Source organism: Scaptodrosophila lebanonensis, unplaced genomic scaffold (assembly GCF_003285725.1).
Source record: "Scaptodrosophila lebanonensis strain 11010-0011.00,11010-0021.00 unplaced genomic scaffold, SlebRS2 tig00001415-arrow-pilon, whole genome shotgun sequence".
Classification (NCBI taxonomy): Eukaryota; Metazoa; Arthropoda; class Insecta; order Diptera; family Drosophilidae; genus Scaptodrosophila; species Scaptodrosophila lebanonensis.
Window position 1 is genome coordinate 10,207,256 of NW_022060742.1, and position 22,709 is coordinate 10,229,964.

General features: G+C 38.3%; 1 protein-coding gene across 1 annotated transcript in view; it reads left to right on the forward strand.

The window, feature by feature from the left end:
• Positions 1-22,709, forward strand: part of LOC115632888 — a 120,594-nt gene that overhangs the window by 62,509 nt on the left and 35,376 nt on the right. The window contains exon 3 of the mRNA XM_030530169.1: positions 7,448-8,106. Within this exon, the coding sequence (XP_030386029.1) occupies positions 7,632-8,106 (475 nt within the window). The 5' untranslated portion in view covers positions 7,448-7,631. The remainder of the gene's footprint in view (positions 1-7,447; positions 8,107-22,709) is intronic.

Below are 22,709 nucleotides of genomic sequence, written 5' to 3' on the forward strand. Positions count from 1 at the left end.
TGCAGGTACCTTATACTACTCGTAACTCAAAAGAAAGCAACCAACCAACGAACCAATAGCCAAGCCAAAGCCACCAAACGATTGTCTGACTCTTTGAGTGGTTTTTACTCTGTACACACACTTGAGCGTGTGTTGTTGTTGTTGTTGTGCTGTGGTTGTGGTTGCCGCTCGCTGGTTATGATTGTTTTTTCATTTTCTCAAGTGATGAGTAGGATATCTGTCCATGTTGCCAGCAACAGTAACAGCAACAGCAACGGCAACGGCAACGACAACAACACAGCAACAAGCTATTTGCGACTCACGACTTTTCATGCAATTTTGAATTTAAAATTCTTCACACACTCTTTTCATTATGTGCTCCATTCCTGCCTGACTGGCCAACTCAGCCAACTCAGCCAACTTGGCCAAGTTGCCTTGGCTGTTGCTGTCGCTGTCCGGCCAACTTCTTTTGCCACTAGCTGAAAACGGGCCCGCCATCGAAGCCAAGGTAACAAAATAAGATGCTACTCTTGTGGCCATCTTCAAGTGCCTGTAACCGTGTGTGTGTTGTCTTATTCGTCTACAGTAAACGCTATTTAAAGCAGAAATATTAAATTTCAAATTGAAAAAGTTACAATTATATCGCTATGCTAATGAAGTCACTAATGCTGACCTGGGTAATTTACTTTTATTTATTTATGTCAACAAACAATCCTATGTCGACAGGAGGAAAATATATAAAAATTATAAGCCTAAGAAGGAGAAATCTAATCAATAATATCTAATTAAACAAATTACTAATTGAGGAATGGAATCTTTACTTTAAGTAAGAACTTATTTGCATTTACTCACCAATACTCACTATATAATTATATAGTCAGCTAATTTTTATATTTATCACATTTTCTTTAAGCAACCTAAACACATTTTAGAAAAGAGAGAGAAAATTCTTAAAAGTGTTAAAGTGGTTTCGAAAGCAGAGCCTAAAATATAATTGGAATAACCCGTTTCTGTATAACTACGATCAAGGACTTCCTCTCATATCCTTACTTATTCTCAAAGAAGAATTTTCAAACGCTATTAACTATTATCTATCAAAAGCTTTTAGTTGCTAAAAGGATTTGTCAAACTTTTTAGAATTATTTTTTATTTCGAAGCATTACTTACGGCCTTAGCAAACCATTGTTAATTAAAATACATTTAAACCAACTGGAGATCATAAATGACTTTACTTTATATAGAATATAGAATATATTTGAATGAATATTTTCAAGTTACACTAAGTTATAATATTTACTGTATATATGTATATATGTGTGTGGGGGGCACTAGAAGTCTCCACGCAATCGTCATTGACGTTGTTGTGTTGGTGTATGGCGATGACTGGCCAACTGTGCTCGGCTTGCTCTCGGCTCTTGGCTCAGGTTGGACGAGTTGCTGGCAGCCTGGCTGACTGGCTGACTGGCTGCCTAAGTTGGTGTTGGGCCAATGCCGCCGCTGCTGCTATTCTGCCACTCTGCCACTTGGTGGTCCAATTCAACGAATTGACTATAATCAGTCTAGTGCCAAGTACGCTTCAAGTGTCTACTCATGCACTCCTGTATGTATGGTGTGTGTATGTGTGCGTGTGTGTGTTCCTGTGTGTGTGTGTGTGTGTGCGGAGTAGGTGCAGCGGCCTCCGCTGGCGGCAAGTTCCAAGTTGTTGCGCTCATATATGCAAATGCCCTTCATGCCACCAGCTCTACAAGCAGGCGGCTCTCACGAGTGCGCTGCGTTGAAATTAATTTATTACAAAGCAACAAATTACAACACTCATTAATATTTTAGCCAAGTTTTGCGTAGTTAGTCAAGAGTTGCGTTCGCTGGGCAGCAGCTGCCTGCTTCTCATCCGCCTCCTCTTCCCCTCCCCAGCCAACGTATGGGCTACACGAATGCTTGCCAAGTGGCCAAACGGGCGACCAGCTAACTCGACTACACTGCTGGCTACACAAAAAGGAAGCTGCGCACCACTTGCTCCCGAACTCGTTGACAACTCTTCGCTGTACAGTGGGACATCCTCGCTAGCGGCTTTGATTGAGGAATTTAAATTTCTAAGCATCTAACAGACTCGTTGTGAATATCGGTTCGATTTAGATCAATTTAAATCAAACGTAATAATTCGTTTCATCGATAAGAAATTAAACTTCAAAACATATCTGGCAGCGATATCACATATCGATAACAATACCAAAATAGTTAAAATTTGTACATCTGTGCATTATTATTAAGTGACTTACAAAGATTAGGTCCCATTTAAACAAACAGTTTTTCTTCACATTATAAAGCCGAATTTCTATCAATAATCCCGAAAATTTAAGTGTAATAATCTAAATAGTTAGATTTAATTAATGAAAGTATTTAAATAGTGATCCCATCACTAATTTCAATAAATTTTTGCGAATTTTTCAAAGATATAGCATACTTTTCACATTCATAGCTTCAAAGACAAACTGAACTGTTAATTCTAACAAAATAAATAATTATTGTTATCCGATTTGATAAAGAAGTTAGTTTTAAGGTATGCTTTTTTTAGCCCACCGTGTACCGACTGTGTTGCTAGTCTGGGAGGTAGAGGCAGGGGCGTTGCCAAGCTGTCCGGCTTTAAGAAACGTCGCTCATACCTAATAAATCTGTAATTTGTAATTAATGTGAAAAATTGCCGCCTGAGACGCCAAACAAGCCTAAATTGTTATTATGGGCTCCGCACCGGTTCGGCCACAGGTCGGTCCACATACCTACATACGAGTACACCTCCATGTCCAAGTCCATGTCCCTGTCCCTGTCCCTGTCCACTCACCCGCCTGTTCCAACGCTGTCGTCTGTGGGCTTGGGGCGCCCGTTTGTGTTTTGTGGTGCGTGGCTCAGTTTCGTTTATTGTGCAGTTCATAAAAATTGCAAAGCACACTGCGCATGTGTGTCTCGCTCTGTCCAGCTCCTCCATTGGTCTGTTGTGGGTCAAAGCCATAATTCTTCGACAAGTTCGGCAGTTCTTTTTGCCTTTGGCTTCAGCAGCTTTGACTGTGGCTGTGGCATGCAACTGCTCCAAAGCACAGACTACAGACACAGTTTAATGTTCGTGCTGTGTTTCATAAATATAAATTAAGCCACTTGACTAACGCACAACGACGTGAACATGAGTGCGTTGGTTCATTCTACCAGTACGAGTAAGAGTACGAGTACATGCGACCACTACCGCGTGCCAAAGACTGAAAAGTGAAAAGTTGGTCACCCGTTTCTGGTTTGCGCAAATGTTGCCAAAATATTGCACTTTACCGGCAACTCATTTGTCTGGCGCTGACACACCACAGTGCTCCATTGTCTGTTGAAAGCAACCCATGCGGCGTGATTAATATGGAAGATGGCCAAGAAATGGGAGCAGACTGTAAGTGCAATCCGCATAAACATACTCCGCCAGCTACATATCTGGCTGCAGAACTCAAGATACACCAAATAGAAGCTATAGTATATGCCAACTTGTATTATCTTTAAAGTTGTCACTTCTTAAATAGACAAAACCAACTCCTTCCCTCATTCGAATTAGTACATTTTCAAAGAATGCTAAGTTAGTTGTCATTATTACTGCCCTAACTCGATTCGATATTATTTCAACTTCCACACATATCCGCGTACATATGTCCGCTTCAACTAACTAGCAATTCTTCGTTTTTTTAAACAGCCAGCAAATACTTTTCAAAGACAAACAGAATTAATATTTTAACTATGTAGGTGCTATCTGAAAATGTTTATATATTGTATAATTTGTGGACAAATTGTTATTTCTTATACAAGTTAAAAAGACTAGCAACGATTTTTTAGATTGGTCTTAAAAATTGGCTTAGATCAGGGTTCTAAATTGTGCAAAAATAAAAAAAAGGTAAAAGGATTTAGGATGTTTTATATTTTTAAGCTAGTCTGTTCTTATCTTTCGCATTGAAATGCCAAAAATTTAGTCTCTTTAATTGACCGATATTTAGAAGAAAAATTGCATCTAAATTTTTGATTATAAAAGATAGCTGTCTGAACATATCTGTCGCAAATAAATATGTAAAACCTATAAATAGAAATTGGAAGAGCGTCTGATAGATCCGTTAGCATCTTGCCATGTGCATTGCAAGCCTATGCGCCTTAAGGTATGTTACGAGTGCTAGGGAATGGCAGAGCAGTTGCTTCAGCGTTTCGCTAGCTTCCGGGTCCTTGAATTTCCTGCTGTGCTAAAAAATCTTCATAACATGGGCAGCTAGTAAGCACTGAACTGGAGTTGCAGCGAAAATCGGCCATATATATATATGTATATGTTTCACTATAAAATTCCCTAAAATATTCCCTAAAAAATACAAGCAACTACTTTTCTTAAAGCAATTTGTTCAAATCCAATTAACTCCTTCCGTATTTATGTAATGTGTATTTTAAATCCCTTCTCATTAGGTTTCAAATTAATGTAGTTAAAGCAGCCTGATGGCATTAAAACATTTGAATTCTTATTACAATTAAACACAATTAAGCTTTTTATGCTGGCTCGACCAAATCAAATTGTGATAGGTAGAAAAACTTTCAATATGCGAAGCAATTGGAGCACAATTCCCGCATAATAAAAGTCCCGATTGCGACATAAAACAAATCGGGCGTAAAATGTATGCACGCTTGATTGATAATATTCGAAAAGTCGAAGAGAAATACAAAAAACAACCCACAGAAAAAAATGAAACTGTACAAATATTTCTACTGTTGACCGCAAAAAGGTAACGAAAAAATTCGCGTTTTGTTCAGTGCCCTGCAATAACAACAATAACAGCATTGGCTATGGCCAATTGTTGGTCAGCATTCAATGGTGGAACGGTCAATCAGTCAGTTAGTCAGTTAGTCAGTCAGTCAGTCGACCGAATCAAAACAATTTCTTGATCTTGCGGCCAAGAAATGAGAAAAACACAGTGAGTGTTTTGAATGGCCTGCTGCCCCCGCCATATGAAAACGTGAGCCCAGAGACGTGAGACAAATAAAAAAATATTTAAGAAAAAAAACCGCTAGCAATAATAACAATTACAACGACTATGAGAACAACAACAACAACGCCGTTTATACGCCTGATGAGTGGAGCGCGGGCGCCTTTGAATATGCCACGAAATAAATTTTTATTCACTTGTAATACTTTTTTGTTTTTCACAACGAATCAATCACAGTGATTATGATAAATGATTTTGATTTTTCACTATTTTTGGTTATTGTTGTTATTGCGCCGCTATTTCTCGCTGGCTTTAGCGGCTGGCTGGCTGGCTGGCTGACTGGCCCGTTGCTTGTAATTGTTGGTTTATAAATCATAGAAAACATTTTTATAATTTTCTGTTATGAGTATGAACGAGTCTTTTGATTAACGCATTTGTCTGTCTGTCTATCTGTCGGTCCGTCTGTCCCTCTTCCCAGCGAGTTTCACTTTTTCTGCCATGCGAATTATTTGGCCAAAGCCACCGAAATGAAATGAAACTCCAACCTAGCGTTGACCCAATGAACTTCTCTCACTCACCATTTATTCAATGTCCGTCGCATAACGGCACTTATTGTATATAAAGCTGATTTATTTCTTCGCCAGTTGTCCACCCGCCACCGACGTTGTTGTTGTGGCCAAGTCAGTTACGCGCTTATCGCATTTTTCTAATCTTGTTAAAAAGCTTCATTAGTGTCAAAGTTTTTTTTTGTTATTATTATTTCTTTTTTTCTTTCTTATATGCAACGCCGCTCTATGAGTGGCCTGCATTGATTAATGTGTGTCAGTCGGAAACGGGCAACGTGTTGCTGCCACAGTAGCTGCCCCAAGCTCCAACCACAACACAACCACTTGCGCCCCACTATCTCCGAGAGTTGTTTGCATAGCCACGCCCAATTGCTGTTGTCCTCCCTCGTGTGCAATTTACAGACTCCACTTGTGTTGTCGAATCGAACAACATACAAGTACCAGACTCCTATCATTAGTTATTATTGTTGTAGTTTCCTAAGCGAGTGGAGCGTGAAAGAATTTATTGAATAAACCTAAAGAAGTCTTTGCACAGTTTTAATAAGACAGCAGCGTTCACAAAAAAAGAGCAAATACTTACATTATTGCTTAGATACCTGGTCTACATAAGCTACACAATTTTTCAGATGGATGTCTTTTAGAATGAATTGTTTCCTAAAAGTGCAATCTCGATATTTCGAATTGAAAATTTTGTCAATCATCATATCGTATTGTAGTGATAATATATGTATACAATTTTTTAAGTCTAAATAAATACTGATTCTGAATCGCTCTTTATTCCAACAAATATCAAAAACTATTGCTATGGTGTATATATTAAAAAGAAACAGTGTTTTCTGGAAATAAAAACTGTTTGAAATATTGTTTCTTTTAATTACAAATATTCATTAATTTCTAAGTACTGTTTGTTTTTCCCCTGCAAAAAAGGATTTGTTATTTTTATGTATTCTTAATATATCTAAATTATATTTCGCTAAACCTTAGTAACTGCTTAAAAATAACAGAGAAACATACATACTTGTATATTAGGATTAGACGATTTAGAAGGATTTCCTATATTTAGCTGAGGCAGTGTAGGGGCAATAAACCCTATTTAAAATTCCAACCAACTATAAAAAAATTTGGCATTCAGCACAATTTATCTCACAAGAAGTCGATGTACCATAAAGAACTTACGGAGATCTTTTGATTCAGAGGGGAATTTAGCACCTCTGTAAACCCAAGAATGAATTAGGTACTTTAAGAATAGCAAAATATTACTAAAAGAACCTTTTTCCCCAACCCCTAGAATTATAAAAAGAATCAAATGAAAATATCTTAACAAATCTCCCGATTTTTATTCAAAAGTTTTAGAACTGAATTGCGATGTAGACTGAAAGCGAAAACAAAGTATTTTGTGTTATTCTAGATGCTTATATAGAATATAGAATATATCTACCAAATATCGTTTCAATAAGTAAATTAATTCATACACTATTAAACATATTCTTTATTAAACGTATTTCGCACATATATACCTATTATAGACATATACTTGTATGTATGTATACTACCATCGAATATGTTAGTCCAAATTCATATTCCATTTGCTTATGATATTGACTATACATATATACATATTCCCTGAGATACTATATAAGTCTAGTAACTAAACTAATAAATAACTGCCTACAGAGCATAGACAACCACCATTTACAATGCCTTAGCATATCAAATGCGATCAACTATTTGGGGGACAACTTTCAAAAAAGTGCTAACAAGCCAAGCCGTCTGTCTGTCTGTTCGTTGTTAGTCGTTGCATGTCTTACAACTTGGTCTGCATATCGAATTAAGTAATACTTTTGTTTAATATTTTATGACAGATTTTAATAAATGTCCACCGCCATTCGTGCGCGTTTTTTTTTTTTTTCTTTTTCATTGCAGAGGCAGACTTGGACTCGGAACACCCAGATAGCGACGGCGACCACGCAACACATTCAGATCCCATGTGGCTGTCACCGCACTGACCGACGACCGCCGTCGACGAATAGTTTGCTAAGCACTCAATCGAGGACCTGGGTTGGTGGGACTGGTCGTTAGGAGTAGGAGTTTCGAGCAGGATTGGAAAATGTTCTCACGTCTGCCCGGTCCAAGCGGGGCGGACATTTATCAGGATGCAACGACGACGCTACGCTCAGTATTTCCAAATTCGCGACTGGACTCGCTAGCAGCGCATCCAACGCCCACCCATGCCAGCAACAGTCAGCTGCCTGCGCCCTATATCGATGACGATGTGGCCTCCGCCTCGGCCGCCGCTGCCGCCGTCGACGGTGCTGCCGAGTTGGGCAGCAGTGGCGCCGCTGGAGCCTACAATCCGCTGGAGGACAACGAGGACTGGTGGGCCAATGCCATCGAGGTGGACACATTCGACTCGCCGCTGGCCTTCGATGCGAGCGAGAATGGTCTATGGAACGGGCACTTTGTGCCTCCGCCGCCACGTCCGCCCTTTCTGGATGAAAGCGTCGCCGCGGATGGGCTCACCACCTGTGATCTATGCACATGGGCATGGCAGCGTAATGCCTACTCTCTGGATGGTTCGATAGGTAAGTGCTGATATCGATGGGTAGGCTCAACACAGCTCTAGGCTAGTACAAAAAAAAAAAGAAAAAGAAAATGGCCCGATCACTTTGTGTGATCCTTGCGCTCTCGCTCCCACTTCCGCTTTTCTGTAGTCGCTCTCACTATGATTACTATTGCTGATGCTGATGCTGTTGTTGCTGTTGTTGGTGGCGTGGCGTGTTTTTCAATTAAAAGTTCTACAAGGCCCCGCAACAATATCTGCACAACACATCGATCGCTGATATCAATTTATCAAACTGATGTTGGGCGTGCGTTCCGCGATTGCTTTTCGGCGCAATATTTTTCAAGATCCATTGCTCCAGACAAGTCCCCCTTTCTCCCTCCCTCCTCCCTCCTCCCTCGCCATATCGCTGTCTCTCTCCCTCCTACATTTGCATTATTACTTTTAGCAAATTTAATTGTGCACATAACTCTTTGTGGCAACTTTCGGCTTAGGCGTTACAACAGCCCCCAACTCGTGTCTCCCCGTTCTGGCTTCCTGCGCTATCGCGAGCATCGCCCGACCAAGTCATTTGTCTCTGCGCTCGTAAAAGAGCAACGGCTCGGGGTTAGACGAAAAAAATTATGAAAATATGAGGCAGTGGGCGTGAGTCTGCGCCTGCGCGGCTGTGGAAGCTCTGCCTAGACCATATCGGCTCCAGTGGGTTTGGCGGTGCGTCTGCCTCGCTTATTGTTTAATTTATTTGCAGAGGACTGCAAGAAGTGGAGCTTGCGGCCTAAATCTTCAACTTAAACAAGATCTTGTCGCCGCACGAGAGTAATTTGATTTTCACAAAGCAATTGCCATTGACATTCAAAAATTGCTATAGGGATTATTGCTGTGAGGGATTTCACATTGAAAACTTGCTTTGTTATAAAAAAGAACATAGTCGAAATAAATGAAATAATTGTCGCTTTTAAAATAAAAGGCTCGATAAGATCAACGACTAACATTCTTCTTACACAGTGTAGCCAATCATTGAAAAGGTATTCGCTTAGTTTTCCAAAAATTCATTTCAAGCGATGTTTACACTCCTTTTGGTATTGAAATTATTAATAAATTTAAACTGATTCCCATTTCAAAACCTTTTACATTTCACTGAACGCATTGCCCACCCAATAAAAAAACTATCAATTGTTTATAAAATCTTGAATGATTAGTCATTATATATTGCGGCCTAAATCTTCAACTTAAACAAGATCTTGTCGCCGCACGAGAGTAATTTGAGTTTCACAGAGCAATTGCAATTAACATTCAAAAATTATAGTTGAGAGGGATTTCAGATTAAAAACTTCGTTTCTTATAAAGTCTAACATAATCGGAATAAATAAAATGATGATCGCTTTTGAAATATTAGACTCAATAAGCTCAACATCTAATCATTAAAACGGTATATAATTTTCACTTAGTTTTTCAAAAATTCATTTCAACCGATGTTAACACTCCTTTTGTTTCAAAACTGTATCAAATTATTTATTGAAATTATTAATAAGCTTAAACTGCAATTTCAAAACCTTCTACATCTCAAAAAAGGCATTGCCGGAAGTCCAATAAAAAAACAAACTTTTTTTTATACAATATCGAATTTTATTAGATATTCTATATTTTTATTATATACTATATTTTATTATATATCAATATATTTATTGAAATTATTAATCAATTTAAACTGATTGCAATTTGAAAATCATCTACGTTTGACTAAACGCATCGGCCATCCAATAAAAAAGCAGTCAATTGGTTATAAAATCTTGAATTTAATTATATACTTGTATTGCGGCCTAAATCTTCAACTTAAATAAGATGTGGTTATAGTTGTGAGGAATTTTAATAAACCCAAATATTGTCGCTTTTGAATGTTTATATTATTATATTGTGATTGTTTTTATAAGTATTTCAAAAATTAATTTCAAGCAATATTAATATCTGTTCTGATTCAAAATTTTATCAATTTATTTATTAAAATTATTAATAAATTCAAACTGATTTCGAAACCCTTTTGCTACTAAAGGCATTGCCCGAAGCCCACACAATGAAAAAAATCATTTCTTATCAAATATTGAACTCAATTATTTATTTTTGGTTTTTTTTTAAATTCAAGGCCTAAGTAAAAGCCACAAGTTGTAAAAAATCATGCCATTCCTAACAGCAATCAAACTTTTCCTGACAATTTATTAAAAAGAAATGTTTGCAACATAATTTTGTACTGCAGCCAGCAGTATAATTAAGGCATTTATTAACATTAGTCAGCAAATGTTGAAACAAAGCCTCTAAAGTGTGCAATAAAGGGAAAAGGCAATGGCAAGAATTTCAGCACCACCCACAACTTTTAACAAGTTTTCAGGGCTCCGGCCTCATACACATACATAGCCCGGATGGGAATGCACAAAACGCACACATGGCATGGCATTTAGCCGTTTGATTTCCAGGAATCGCTTTCAGCGCAAATTGAAGTCATTATACATACTACTTATATATTGTAAAACTACGGCCGAGAGCGTACCAGACCGAACGCGAAATGGAGCGCCCAGGTTATGGTCTGTCATGTTGTCGGTACGACTGTTGGTTGGTTTGGGTTGCTTGGCCGGCTGGCTGGCTGGCTGGCTGGTTGGTTGGTTGGTTGGTTGGTTGGCTGGCTGGACGACTGCGTTATTAGGCTAATTATAGAGTGGATTGCTAGTGGCAAACATTTCAACATTTTTCATCATACAAATGTACATATATAAATGACTTAATTCATAGCAGTCTGCCACAGCAGTCGTCTGTGCGACTGTTTGTTGCGCCGCGACGTCTGCCGGACGAGACGAGACGGGACTGGAGTTGCGCGGAGGGGAGGGGACTGGAGGGGACTGGAGGGGACAGGACAGAACGGGTCCCCCCTGGTGTTGGCGGCAGCGGCAGCGGCAACAACGTGTCAACTAATTTGCAACACTCACAGGCTGGGACCCAAAGTTCCCTGGAAGTACCTGAGCATGGCCAGCGACTGCCTTTAGCAATTCTCTGCCATTTGCCTCCACACATATGTGTGTGTGTGTGTGTGTGTGTGTGTGTAGGGATTATAGGCTGCAGCTCTTAACTGCGGCATATTTAGCAGCTAAGCACCGAAAAAAAAACACATACACTTTTGACTAATGTCTTAATTTTGTGCTTAGGTGTTGGCAATTCGGCCAGCGCAACCTTTACGGTGCGCTACGGCAACGAAATCGTGCCAGATCGGCTGGAGACTGCAACGAATTGCCATTCACTTCGCCCGCCAACCACCAACACCACCACCAGCACCACCACCACCACCAACAACAGCAAGAAAACAAAAACAATTCCTCGGCTAAATTGAGTTTTTGCATGTTGCCGAGCAGGCAGGGCTTTGCCTCATTTTTTCCCTCAGCTTCGCTGGCGAATTGACAGCTGAATAAAATGTTATTATATTTACACCATAATTTGCATGGCAATTAATCAAATGGCATGCAAAATTTTTTCAGTTTTTTTCTAGTGATTTTTTGTTGTTGTCTACAAACAAAACCCATTTGGCGCTTTTTGTTCGCCGTCGCGACACATTTGGGGCTAGTCAGGCCGCGAGAGTCAGTTCCGAGAATTTCGAGCAACGAATTATCAAAAGGTTTGACCCGCAAAATGTCTAAATTACGAGTCGCACGACTTTTGGCCAACACTTCTCCACTATAAGCGTAGCAGATTCCGTAGCTCGTTAGGGTTCCATAACTTATCCATGGGTTACTCTACAGACTCCTGACTGCCGTTCTGTGGAAAATTAAGTTCACCGCTTGATTATTTCAACGGCATGTTTTGCGTAATTTATACGCAGACTGGCCTCCGCCTTTTATTAGCACCCACAAGCACACAAGCACACACACACACACACACAAACAAAGGGTACCTAATGCGTGTATTCCACAAATATTTACAGCAATTTGTAGCACAATAAAAATGAAATGAAATGCCGAGCCCACATCCCACATCCCAGAACGCTGATCCCAGACCCGTAACTTCAAACAAAGGAAGAAGGAAAAAGGACTGGCTTATACATATATTTGACTTTTTGTGGCTTTGAATGTTTTATTACATGTTTCAGTCAAAAACAACAATAATAACAATAGCTGGTCCAAGCAGCTGCTCCTCCCCTTCCTTCTCCTGCCCGTCAACTTCCTTGCCTGGCCTTGCTTTCCTCCTCTGTTCTCTGTTGAAAGCTTTTGATATTTTTATTGTTGCTGCGAAATAAATTCAAATAAATAAATTTAAGTTGCTGATTTTGGTGTAATAAAGCATGAAGTATACAAATAAACACACACACACCTACTATTGTCCGCTACTCAAGTTTTTTTCGTATGCATTGAAGCATAAAAAGCAACCTAAAGGATGGGGCAGGCATACGAAAATAAAAAGTCCGGCCCAACTCAAACACTTGTTATAATACACAGGCCATTGATTGTGTCATAAATATCAGAATGGCATTAGCCCCATAGAATATAGGAGTACTCGTAAATATTGTTACTACAGCGACTAAAGCCACAAATATCCATTGACAGATTTATGCACGCAAAACGCAATTGTAAGTTGCTCACTGAATTGCCCCCAAATGTGGCAGATTACCCATTTGGTTGGAAAACGAGATTGGTATTGGGCATTGGAAACAGCTGATGCTTTTGTAAGTGGCATTCCGAAAATTTATGTTAAGGCTGCTCTTTGAACCAGACAAGAGTAGACTAAGTATGTGTGTTTTCCTTGGCATACACGTTTTTTTTTTTAAAGTATTTTTTGAAAGTAAATCAATGTAATACCTGTAATTGTGCTCGAAAATCAGAGAATACATTTCACACACAAATCACAGCGAATTCTCATCTTATTGTGAATAACTTGCAACAAAAACATTGGTTTTAAATTCTCTATGAATTTTCTTACACCGATGTTAACTCATTTCTAGTTCTATCTGAATCTGATTACTTTTTTTATAATAAATACTATACATTTTCGAGATTAGAAATAAACTCAAAATTGAAGACAATTTATTCTTGAAAAGGGCTTAACAAATCTTCCGATTAAAAAGTAATCCATTTATAACAAAACACTTTCAAGCAAACCTTTTAAAAATATATTTTTCTGTTTCTGTTTTTTTTTTTTAATTTTTTTTGTGTATTGCTGTTTTTGGAGTTAGTGGATGATTTAACATAAATATACTTAAAATTGTTATACGATTTTTGGGATCTCTAAATGTTTGTTGTTTATAATTAAGTGTAGATCTGGCCAAGGTATACTTGTCGGCGAAAGTACGTTATTTTGTTATATTTCTTACTAGAAGTAGAGCAAACAATAGCCTTTATATCCTCCACTTTCCACTAAGGCAGTAAAAGCAAATCATGAGACTAAAAACATTAAAACCTTCCCATAGTAAAATAGTTGAGATAAGTAAAATAATTTATGCATTTATTGACATACTGCGAGTACTCTTAATATTTATTATCTGACATTCTTAGCAAAAATGCTTATACAAGTAGACCCCTGACTAAGTTTCAGATTACGCATTTTGTTGGAATGTCTTTGGTTATTTTGCCAGTTGCGGAAACAAATGTAAACCCTTTTCCACTCCCAACTCACGCATCTCTCAATAATGACGTCCACAGCTACATAAATCCAAGGGAGAGTGGTAGAGAGAGGGACAGGGAGGGGGGTTCGTGGTAGTTGGTTAACCTTTTGTTGGTTGCAAGAAAAATCCGCAAGTTGTAAAATTTATGCAAAACCACAATGAATTTTTGTTCATAACGTTGTGATGCAAGGCGTCGAGTTTTGTTGTTGTTTTTGTTTTTGTTTTTTTGTTTTGGTCTGTTTGGAAAAATCAAAATTGTAAACGGAAATGAGTGAATTCTTCTCATGTTTTGTAGCTTTGTTTGAATTGTTTTTCCTTCTTCATTCTGCTTCTCTGCTTTTCACTCGCTCGTATAATTGTGGAAACGCACTGTGCCTAAAGCCATAAAAAGTAAACATGCACACAAAAATATATATGTATATATATATATAGGAGTAGTATATGCGGGTGGAAGGGGCTCTGGCGTAACATATTTGCCATTTTCATGGAATTTTCATAATAATTTCTGCTTCGTTTGTTCATTTCGGTTCGGAGATTTAAAGTTCTTCGTCTATTATGTGGGCATTGTGCGATGTTTTGTCGCTTTTACTATCTGCTCCCCATACTATACTGCACTACTATATATATATGTATATACATACTATATATACGAGTGTATGTAGCTAGAGGGAGGGAGTGCAAACAAATGGCAGAATGGTAAAAAATAAACAAGCGCTGGACCTGGGGCGATGGGCGATGGGCGATGGGAATTGGCCAGCGGGCCGAGCCGGGCCGAGACAGTCTTTAACAGATCGAAAAAATTATTATTACTCGAGCGCAAGCGTTTTGTGAAATATTGCAGCGATTGGTGTGTGTGGGCGTGTGATGAAGATGGAGATCGTGCTGATGCTGTTGTTGTTGTTGCTGTTGCTGTTGCTGTTGTTATTATTTGTGTTGTTGGCAGTGCAGGGGATGCCTCATAATATTTTTAACTTTGTTTACATTTTGCATTTTTATTGTGGCGACGTCTGTGGTGCCTTCAACATTATTTCGCTGCATCTTGCGCTGCTTTGTGTTCTTTTTTTAATCAATTATTGCGGCTGCTCTGCTCAGCTCAGTAATGGTGATTGTGATGATGATGATGATGAAGATGAGGACGATGGGGGGACGCCCTTGTGCGTGGCAACCAGTTCCATGACTGGTGAATGGCGGACCACACACAGCTGCTAAATGTTTGCCTTTATGCGGGCGCCAAGCCGCAACCACAAAGTTAGCTCTGAACAGGACCTACTCGGTACATATAATAGAATTGCTGAAATGTTGATTAAAATAGTTTCACTTTTTAATTACAATTTATGCGTTTTTTGCCTGCTCGTTGGCTGCTAATTATAATTATTGAAGCGACGCTCAAGCCGAGCACAGCCAACAACATGCCACAAATAAACAAACAACAAAACTAAACGAAACGAAATCAAATGAAATGAAATGAAGTGAGACGGAAGCGTGGCAAATACGAGGCAGGGGCAGAAGATCAAAGAGACGCAACATGACACACACACACACACACACCAACGCACACATATACACACATACACACACACATACAGACAACGCCAACGCCATCGCAAAAAGAAATCCAGACGCGGCCAAACATTTTCTTTGTTGCACTATCGGAGCGACTTGACGCGGCGGCGACAACATCAAAGGAAATCTTAGACGCAGTTTTCCTTCCCAAACATAAACATGTGCCTGTTTGGTTTTCCTGCCTATGCTTTGCTTTGCTTATTTTTTCGGTTCGGCTTTCCACCGCCCAGGAACTGCAGCCAACCGGGCCGGCAGCCAGGCAGACATTTTCTCTGCATTTAGTGGAAAATTAAAAATCAATTTCTTGTGCACTGGCCCCTCCACAAATCTGCTCAGGCAGCTCATTAGCATCGCATCAACTCAAACGTTTATTCTTTACTTCATTTTCAATGTGAGAATGCGGGAGAGAATTTCCGAAATTTTGCACCGAGGCGACAAATTCTTTGAAAAGCTGCCAACCGCCATCGACTGCCTACGAAATACACTGGGGAGTTGCTCCAAATGGGCGACAACGAGGCCGAAATATCCGACAAGCCGTCCAACCGTCCATCCGACCAACCGACCAAAATGCAGACAACCAAGTGGGCGTTTATTTTTAGTAGCGAACAACAAAAAATCTAATTTACTAATGAGCCGTGAGCATTCGAGAAATGCTCATAAATTTCGTGTAATTGAAAAGCCATGAGCGTATAATTATGTGCGTCAGTTGGCATTAAGTTAAGGGGCGATGTCGAAGCACTTCATAACTTGTGCTGTGCTTCTTACTACCTGGAATCTCGGCGAATCGCTCTGATTTCGTGGATGAGGTCAGGCATGGAAGAAACTCTGAAAATATACAAGTATATATGCAAGTACTATACATACATATATTTCGCACTGCAAGTGAATAAATCGCCCTAAGGAAGAGCGCTCTTAGCTTTAAAGACGCTTTAGGCGCTTAAAACAGATAAGAGAAAAATCTTGTTACAGTTTTAAAAATTCAAACAATAGGGTCCTGAATTTATGGCAATTTTTATTGAATATATGTTCCAGACTTTTAAAGCGTAAGCCAAAGAAGTATTCACTGGAAAATAAAACTTATTGAAAATAATCAAACTATTGCGAAACAATTAGCTTCTTTTTACAAAATAAGAAAAAGGATCAATTGAGCTTAATTGTTATTATAATTATTTATTATGAAAATATTACGAATAATTATTTATTATAAACAAAAAACGTATTAGCTGCTAGGACTAAAGACGCGACTAATAAATATAATAAAAATATATAAGAGGAGGGGGTAGGGTATGAACCGTGTATCGAAAATTGATTTTAAGCCAACGGAGAGCCTTCTTTTGTCTCTAACTGAGATGATTCTTTTTAGATCAGATTTGAGACTTGATCTTTCTTCTTAACGCATTTTATCTAAAAACTTTTTGTTGAACAAATAGTAACTCATTATTGAAATTCAATGGCAATAGTATTTTTAAAAAATCTAGTTTCTTCGTGTCATTAACTGTAATTTAATAAAATAATTTAATATACTATTTTCAGTAAACTATTACTATACTTACACAAATTATTAATATCTTAGGAATTTATAGAAAAAAACCTACAATTAGGGTTAGGTTTTTTGAAAATTCTTTATTATTGTTTTATATTGATTTTCTGCTTTGTTTGACAATTTTGTAAATACATTATGAGTTGTCGTAAACTCTGTGCTCGTTCTCGAATTTGTATTCTTACCCAAAGCGGACACTCTAACTTTGCTTTCGGATGTCGGGCTTTTCAAAAGCTTCCAAACACTGCTCGAAATTCCGCTCACAAAACTTTACAAATACGTATTTTTACGATCGTGTAGCGGACTTTCTACCCATTCAACCCATTGAGTCGACACCTCGGAGCGGTGTAGCCTGCAATTGGAAATGTACATCACAAATTAAATTAAAATGTAGGTGAAATGCAGAGTCATAAAAAGCAGCGCATGCGCGGCGACTTGCATTTATAGTATAGTATATGCAGATACATATGTATGTTAAGCCTAAGCAGAGCTTTCTAGCCGACGAGGAGCCATTAAAATTAAATGCTGCTGTTTAATTTCCATGAAAGTATTTGAAGTTAAAGTTGGGATTGCATAAACATCTGACGTGCAATCAAATAAATTATAAATTACAATAGAAAAGAGAAGCCGAAATAGCATTTTCCAGCCATTAATGCCTGAATCGTGTCCAATGCCAGGCTAAGCCACCGTAGAATTTTCTAATTTCTGCACAACAGTAATAACAACAAAACACACGTAAACAGGTGTGGGCCGTCAACGTTCAACGTTCATTCTTGAGGCGATTGCTCGTTGTTTTATTAACCCTAAGCTGCCGCCGCTTTGCTGCAGCCAGCTCATAAAATGCACGCGAGTTTTGGCCAGAAGAGCATTAAAATTTTATGAACTGAAAATGACGACGAAGACAGATAATGTTGGCGGCGAAGAAAGGCAAGCACAAGGGGTACAAGCTTCACGTTACCCACATACGAGGAGTACACTATTTGGACACGTATAGCTGTAGGTATCGCCATATAGTCGTATAATCGCATGGTCATATCTAGCAGACTGTGGGTCGAGCTGCTGTTCGACTCTGGCCATGTTTACTGTAACACCTAATGTTTGACTAATTCGAAATATTTTTACGACTCTTGCGACTATTCCTCGAGTGTGACGACGACGACGACGACATTCTCCATTGGCAGGGTCTGCCCCCTTGTTCATAATTATTTTATGACTCGCTGCCGTACCCCAAATGTTCTACTGTTTAATTTTTGATTAGACGACGCATCGCATAGATAAACCCTCAAGTATAGTAACTGTTGACTTTTCAAGTCGATGATAGAGTTTATAGAAGGGGAGTGAAGCGGGAAGTTTCACAAATGTAACCACATTTCTGTAAGGTTTTGCATTTGCATAACGATATGGATCAGAAACAGCAACAGTAAAACCACATATAGTATATACGAGTATAGACATGGAGTTATAGTTACGTGTTTTTACGATGCGCCTTGTTTGTTTAATTGTCTTTTATTGTGGTCTTTAGGCGACATTAAGTTGCCTCTTATTTGCTCAGTTTGGTGTAAAGTGTAAACAAGTTTATGACGAGCCACAACAAATACATCCATCCATATACATACACACACATACTTGTACACATATATGTATGCCTAAGTTGGCCTACAAGAAAATTAAATGAAATATGCCATCTAGCATATCGCCTGCCTAATGTGCCACATAAATTATCAGTCGAGAGCAGCGATTTCCATTCCAGCGCGTAGGGGGGGCGTTGATTGGACGCCTTTCCCTACATCTGCACACGCCTGGGTGTGTTTATGCATTTTTCGATAGTTTGGCATACACTTGGACAGACTGCCAAAAATAAACCACCAACTAGCTGATAGTTGGTGTTGGCCGTCTCTCTCAATGTGCATATATGTGCACTGTGAGAAAAAATCTATTAGGCCACAATTTTTGTTTATTCAATGTTAATCAAATGGAGAATTCGGATAGAATCTCGAAGAGGACTTCTCAACGTCATATTTCAGGTTATAAGTAGAAAATGAATCCCAATCTGCACATTATTAAGTAAATTTCGATCTACTTATATTATTGTATTAAATTATATTAAATTATTTGCAAGAATGTTTTTAACGATTTCGGATTAGCCATAATTTAAATCATTTGAATAACATTTATCTCTAAAGATTATTTTAATTTTCTTTGCTGCCAAATGAGACAAGCTTGTGTGAAACAAACTAACTGTTCCAATCATTATGTTATAGAAGAAGCTCTATTAAACCAATCCTATATATCGATAAACTTGCTAAAGATTTTTTACTTAATTTAATTCAGAACTTGCTTGGGCTTAAAATAACTAATAAATCAAATAAATGAATATTTCTCTGAGAAGCTTTAGTTCGAAAAGTATATCACAATATCTAGTGAGAGCTAAAAATTCAGTAGTTTGGCTCGCCCTTGAGAAATTCCAATAATATCTGACTGGACTGGAAATGCGGGTTCGAACAAATACCTTCTGTTTATTGCAACTTTTAAAACAAAGAAAAACTTTAGTAAACAACGGAAAATATTCGTGCAATTTTTCAAGATTTTTATTTTGGTGGATTTGGAAGAACTTATCTTGACTAGATATTAATTTTGAAATTATATGCTTAGATTTGTGCTCTCAGTGTACGGAATACCAATGTGCGTTATTATAAATTCCCGGCGAACGCCAGCCTATAAATTAAACATTAAAATGTTGTATCTAGATTATGGCTAAACATTAAAAAGTTGACAACAAAGCAGCTTTCTGCACCAATTAATGCGCTCGTCATATTCGTAGCCATGGGCAGCCTTGGGTTAAGCATGGCACATTTGAATTTTTATTGAATCAGAGCCAAGCACTTTTTGCTTGTTTATTATGCTAACCAAAGAACAAACGACGCCATTTTCTTATTTTCGATTGGCGCAACTTTTGCGTTAATTGCTTTCTTCACAAAGTTCGCGACACAAATTAAGGCGCTGGCGTGGGTGGTTCGGTGGTTGCACCAAAAAAATCAAAAAAAAAAAAAAAAACAGTCAACAACAGCTAACAAAAGATTTATATATAGTATAGTACATACATCCTTACGTATTTGGACAAAGTTCGCAATTTCCCTTCCGCATTGGGGAGGGTATAGAAATGCGAATGCAAAAGGCAAATATACAAAACTAATTAAAATTCAACTTGGCAAAAAGTTTGGCCTAAGCAATAAATATTGTAAAATATGCTCCTTGGCACGCCCATGGCGCCCACAGCGCCCACCGCTGCGGCCCGAAAATACTTCCATTTGTCACCCGCCTGCCAAAGTTTTTGCTCTTCGTTCGGTGCAAGAATTGTGGCGTCAGGGCAAAGGCCCCGTATGCCAATCGCGGGTCAGAGGTCGCGGGTCGCGTGTCGTCGTTCAAGCTGCCTGGAAATTGAAATTGGTACGTCGAGAAAGTTGCAACAACGCGAGGTTACTTCAAAGGTTAACAAACACATGCGACTTTGTGGGTTTATGCCAAATAGCTGTCAATTGAAGGCTTCGAAATATTTTTGCCAGAGTGCATTGGAAAATTTACACTTTTTTTTAAGTTAAGCCAAAAGCCGAAGTAGAAGTTGTCAGGACATGTCTATGTAAATGGAAATGGAAATGTACGAGCAAACTTATACTATTGTTTATTTATTTAATTGCTTTTTTTTAATGCTCCTTGATGATTAAGTTCCAGCACAAATTCTTATAAGAAAGGAACCATAAGGTGTATGAATGGCAATGTGATTATTGATTTTCAAATTGAGAAGGATTTAAGAAAGGTTCAAAGCAGAACATTTAAACAATTACAAACAAACAAATTATTAAACATTTGAAAAATAGTGTGGACAGAAAATACAAAAAAAAACCCACTTGAAGAGAAAGCTTAAAAGATAGTTAGTTACATACGTAGTGGAGTAGTTTAATATACCATCTGATTAAATTTGACCCGCACTTGTTAAATAAATTAACATTTTAATGTATTTTAATACAAATCTGTACTATCGACTTCTTTGAGCTTTTGAGCTAATACAAGTTTGCCAACTTTATTTAAACTTGACATATACTCGTACACAATATATATTTATAAGTATATATACCCTTTGATGGCCTTTTATTCCTTCAGCAAATAACATCGATTAATAGCGCGATTGGCCAAAAATTCTGTCACAATTAGGCTGGAATGTGTTTTATTCCCAAAACATCGAAAATAATGTCTTGAGTCGATGCATAAGAGATGTTGAGAGATTTTGCTACTTTCCTACTTCTCCGATGTTATCGTCGCTAGTAAAGAGGGAGGGACAACTTTCATGGGTTAATTGCATTCTCGATAGGGTTGACTCCTCAACAACAATTCTGCAACATTTTCCATAGTCGTAAACATAAAATTTTAACTTAATCACTATCCCGCACAATTATCTACCTAGGAGAACAATAACCGATTCGTTATAAGCGCGCTGCTTAAATGGACCCATCTGGTTGTAATTTGTATTTTATACGATTATACTAATATAGACATGAATATACCTTTCTTGCTTATGTTGGTTGCTTGATTGCGCCAATAAGATGGCAGAATTAGCTTCTAAATAATCAGAAGTTATCCTAATAAGCTATCTTTGTAAGGTCTTATATATCAGGTTCTGGGTTCGGAGTTATTCAGAAATTTATTCTGGAAACATTATATTGGAGCAAAGCAGTTAAAAGTTTATTTAAAGGTATATACGAATTATTGGAATACTCTTAAAGGTATTCTAAAAATTGTAACTCTTGTGGCACAATTTCTTTTGGGTTGCAAATGTGATTATATTTCTGAATTCAATCTCCTTGACGCCTTCCTTACGCGATATAAATAATGACAGTCGTGACAATATTTAAATTGCATTTTTAGCATAAATATATGAGCTATGTTGTAGGGAAATTCAATTTGCAACGGTTTCTTGGCACTCACTGCGCTATTTAGTTGCTACCATTGTCCTTCCTTTTTTTGTCATCTCAGTAATCGTATTTACAAACGAACTTACAGCCAACTTTTTTGCGTTTTCTCCGAGTTCTTGCATTTCAGCCAAATTTGTTTCCTGATTTTTTCAGGGCCCTTCTTTTGGCGTAAGGCCAGAAAAATCAATGCAAGTAAAAGCCAAAATCTGTTGGCTGCCAACAAAACAAAAAAAAAAAACAACATAGATTCAATTATGCTAAGAATGTAGGAAAATTCAATTTTCCATTTGGCGCTCACACGCGTTGCTGGTGACACACACAGAAAGAAACACCAACACCGAAAAGGCATCATTTCGGGGCCAAGTCGGGCGTCGGCCGTAATGTAAATTATTATTTATATGCCCAGAATTTCAGGCATGAAACTTTTCCCACATGCCGCTAACAAAGTTAGTTACATAAACATTGATTAATTGCCCCAAACAATTAGTGCATTAACACGCTTCTACTTACTGGAACTGGCAAGAGGAAAAGCCAGTAGGGCGGGGAGTGAGGAGCGTTCGAAACCGTTGTAGGGACTGTGAAAAATGATACGACTGCGTTTAAAGGGGACCGGGGAATATCACTTAAGTCGCGTGCATAAATTAACGCCGGCTGCCAGAGTTGCCACATAAATTAGGCATTACCAGATGATAGAGATCGGCCGCTTCGGAATTGGTGAAAAGGAGGAGCAAAGCAAATTAAAATCGTTCGCTGTGCCAACCAACGAATCACCGTGCGTGTAAAACAGGGACAGACAATAGATTTCCATTTGTCAAGAGCAGCAGTTCCAAGAGGCAAAAAAACTAAAATCAAATCTACATATAAGTTATTAATAATGCCAGCAGCAGCGCAGCAGCAACATAACAACAACAACAACTTCA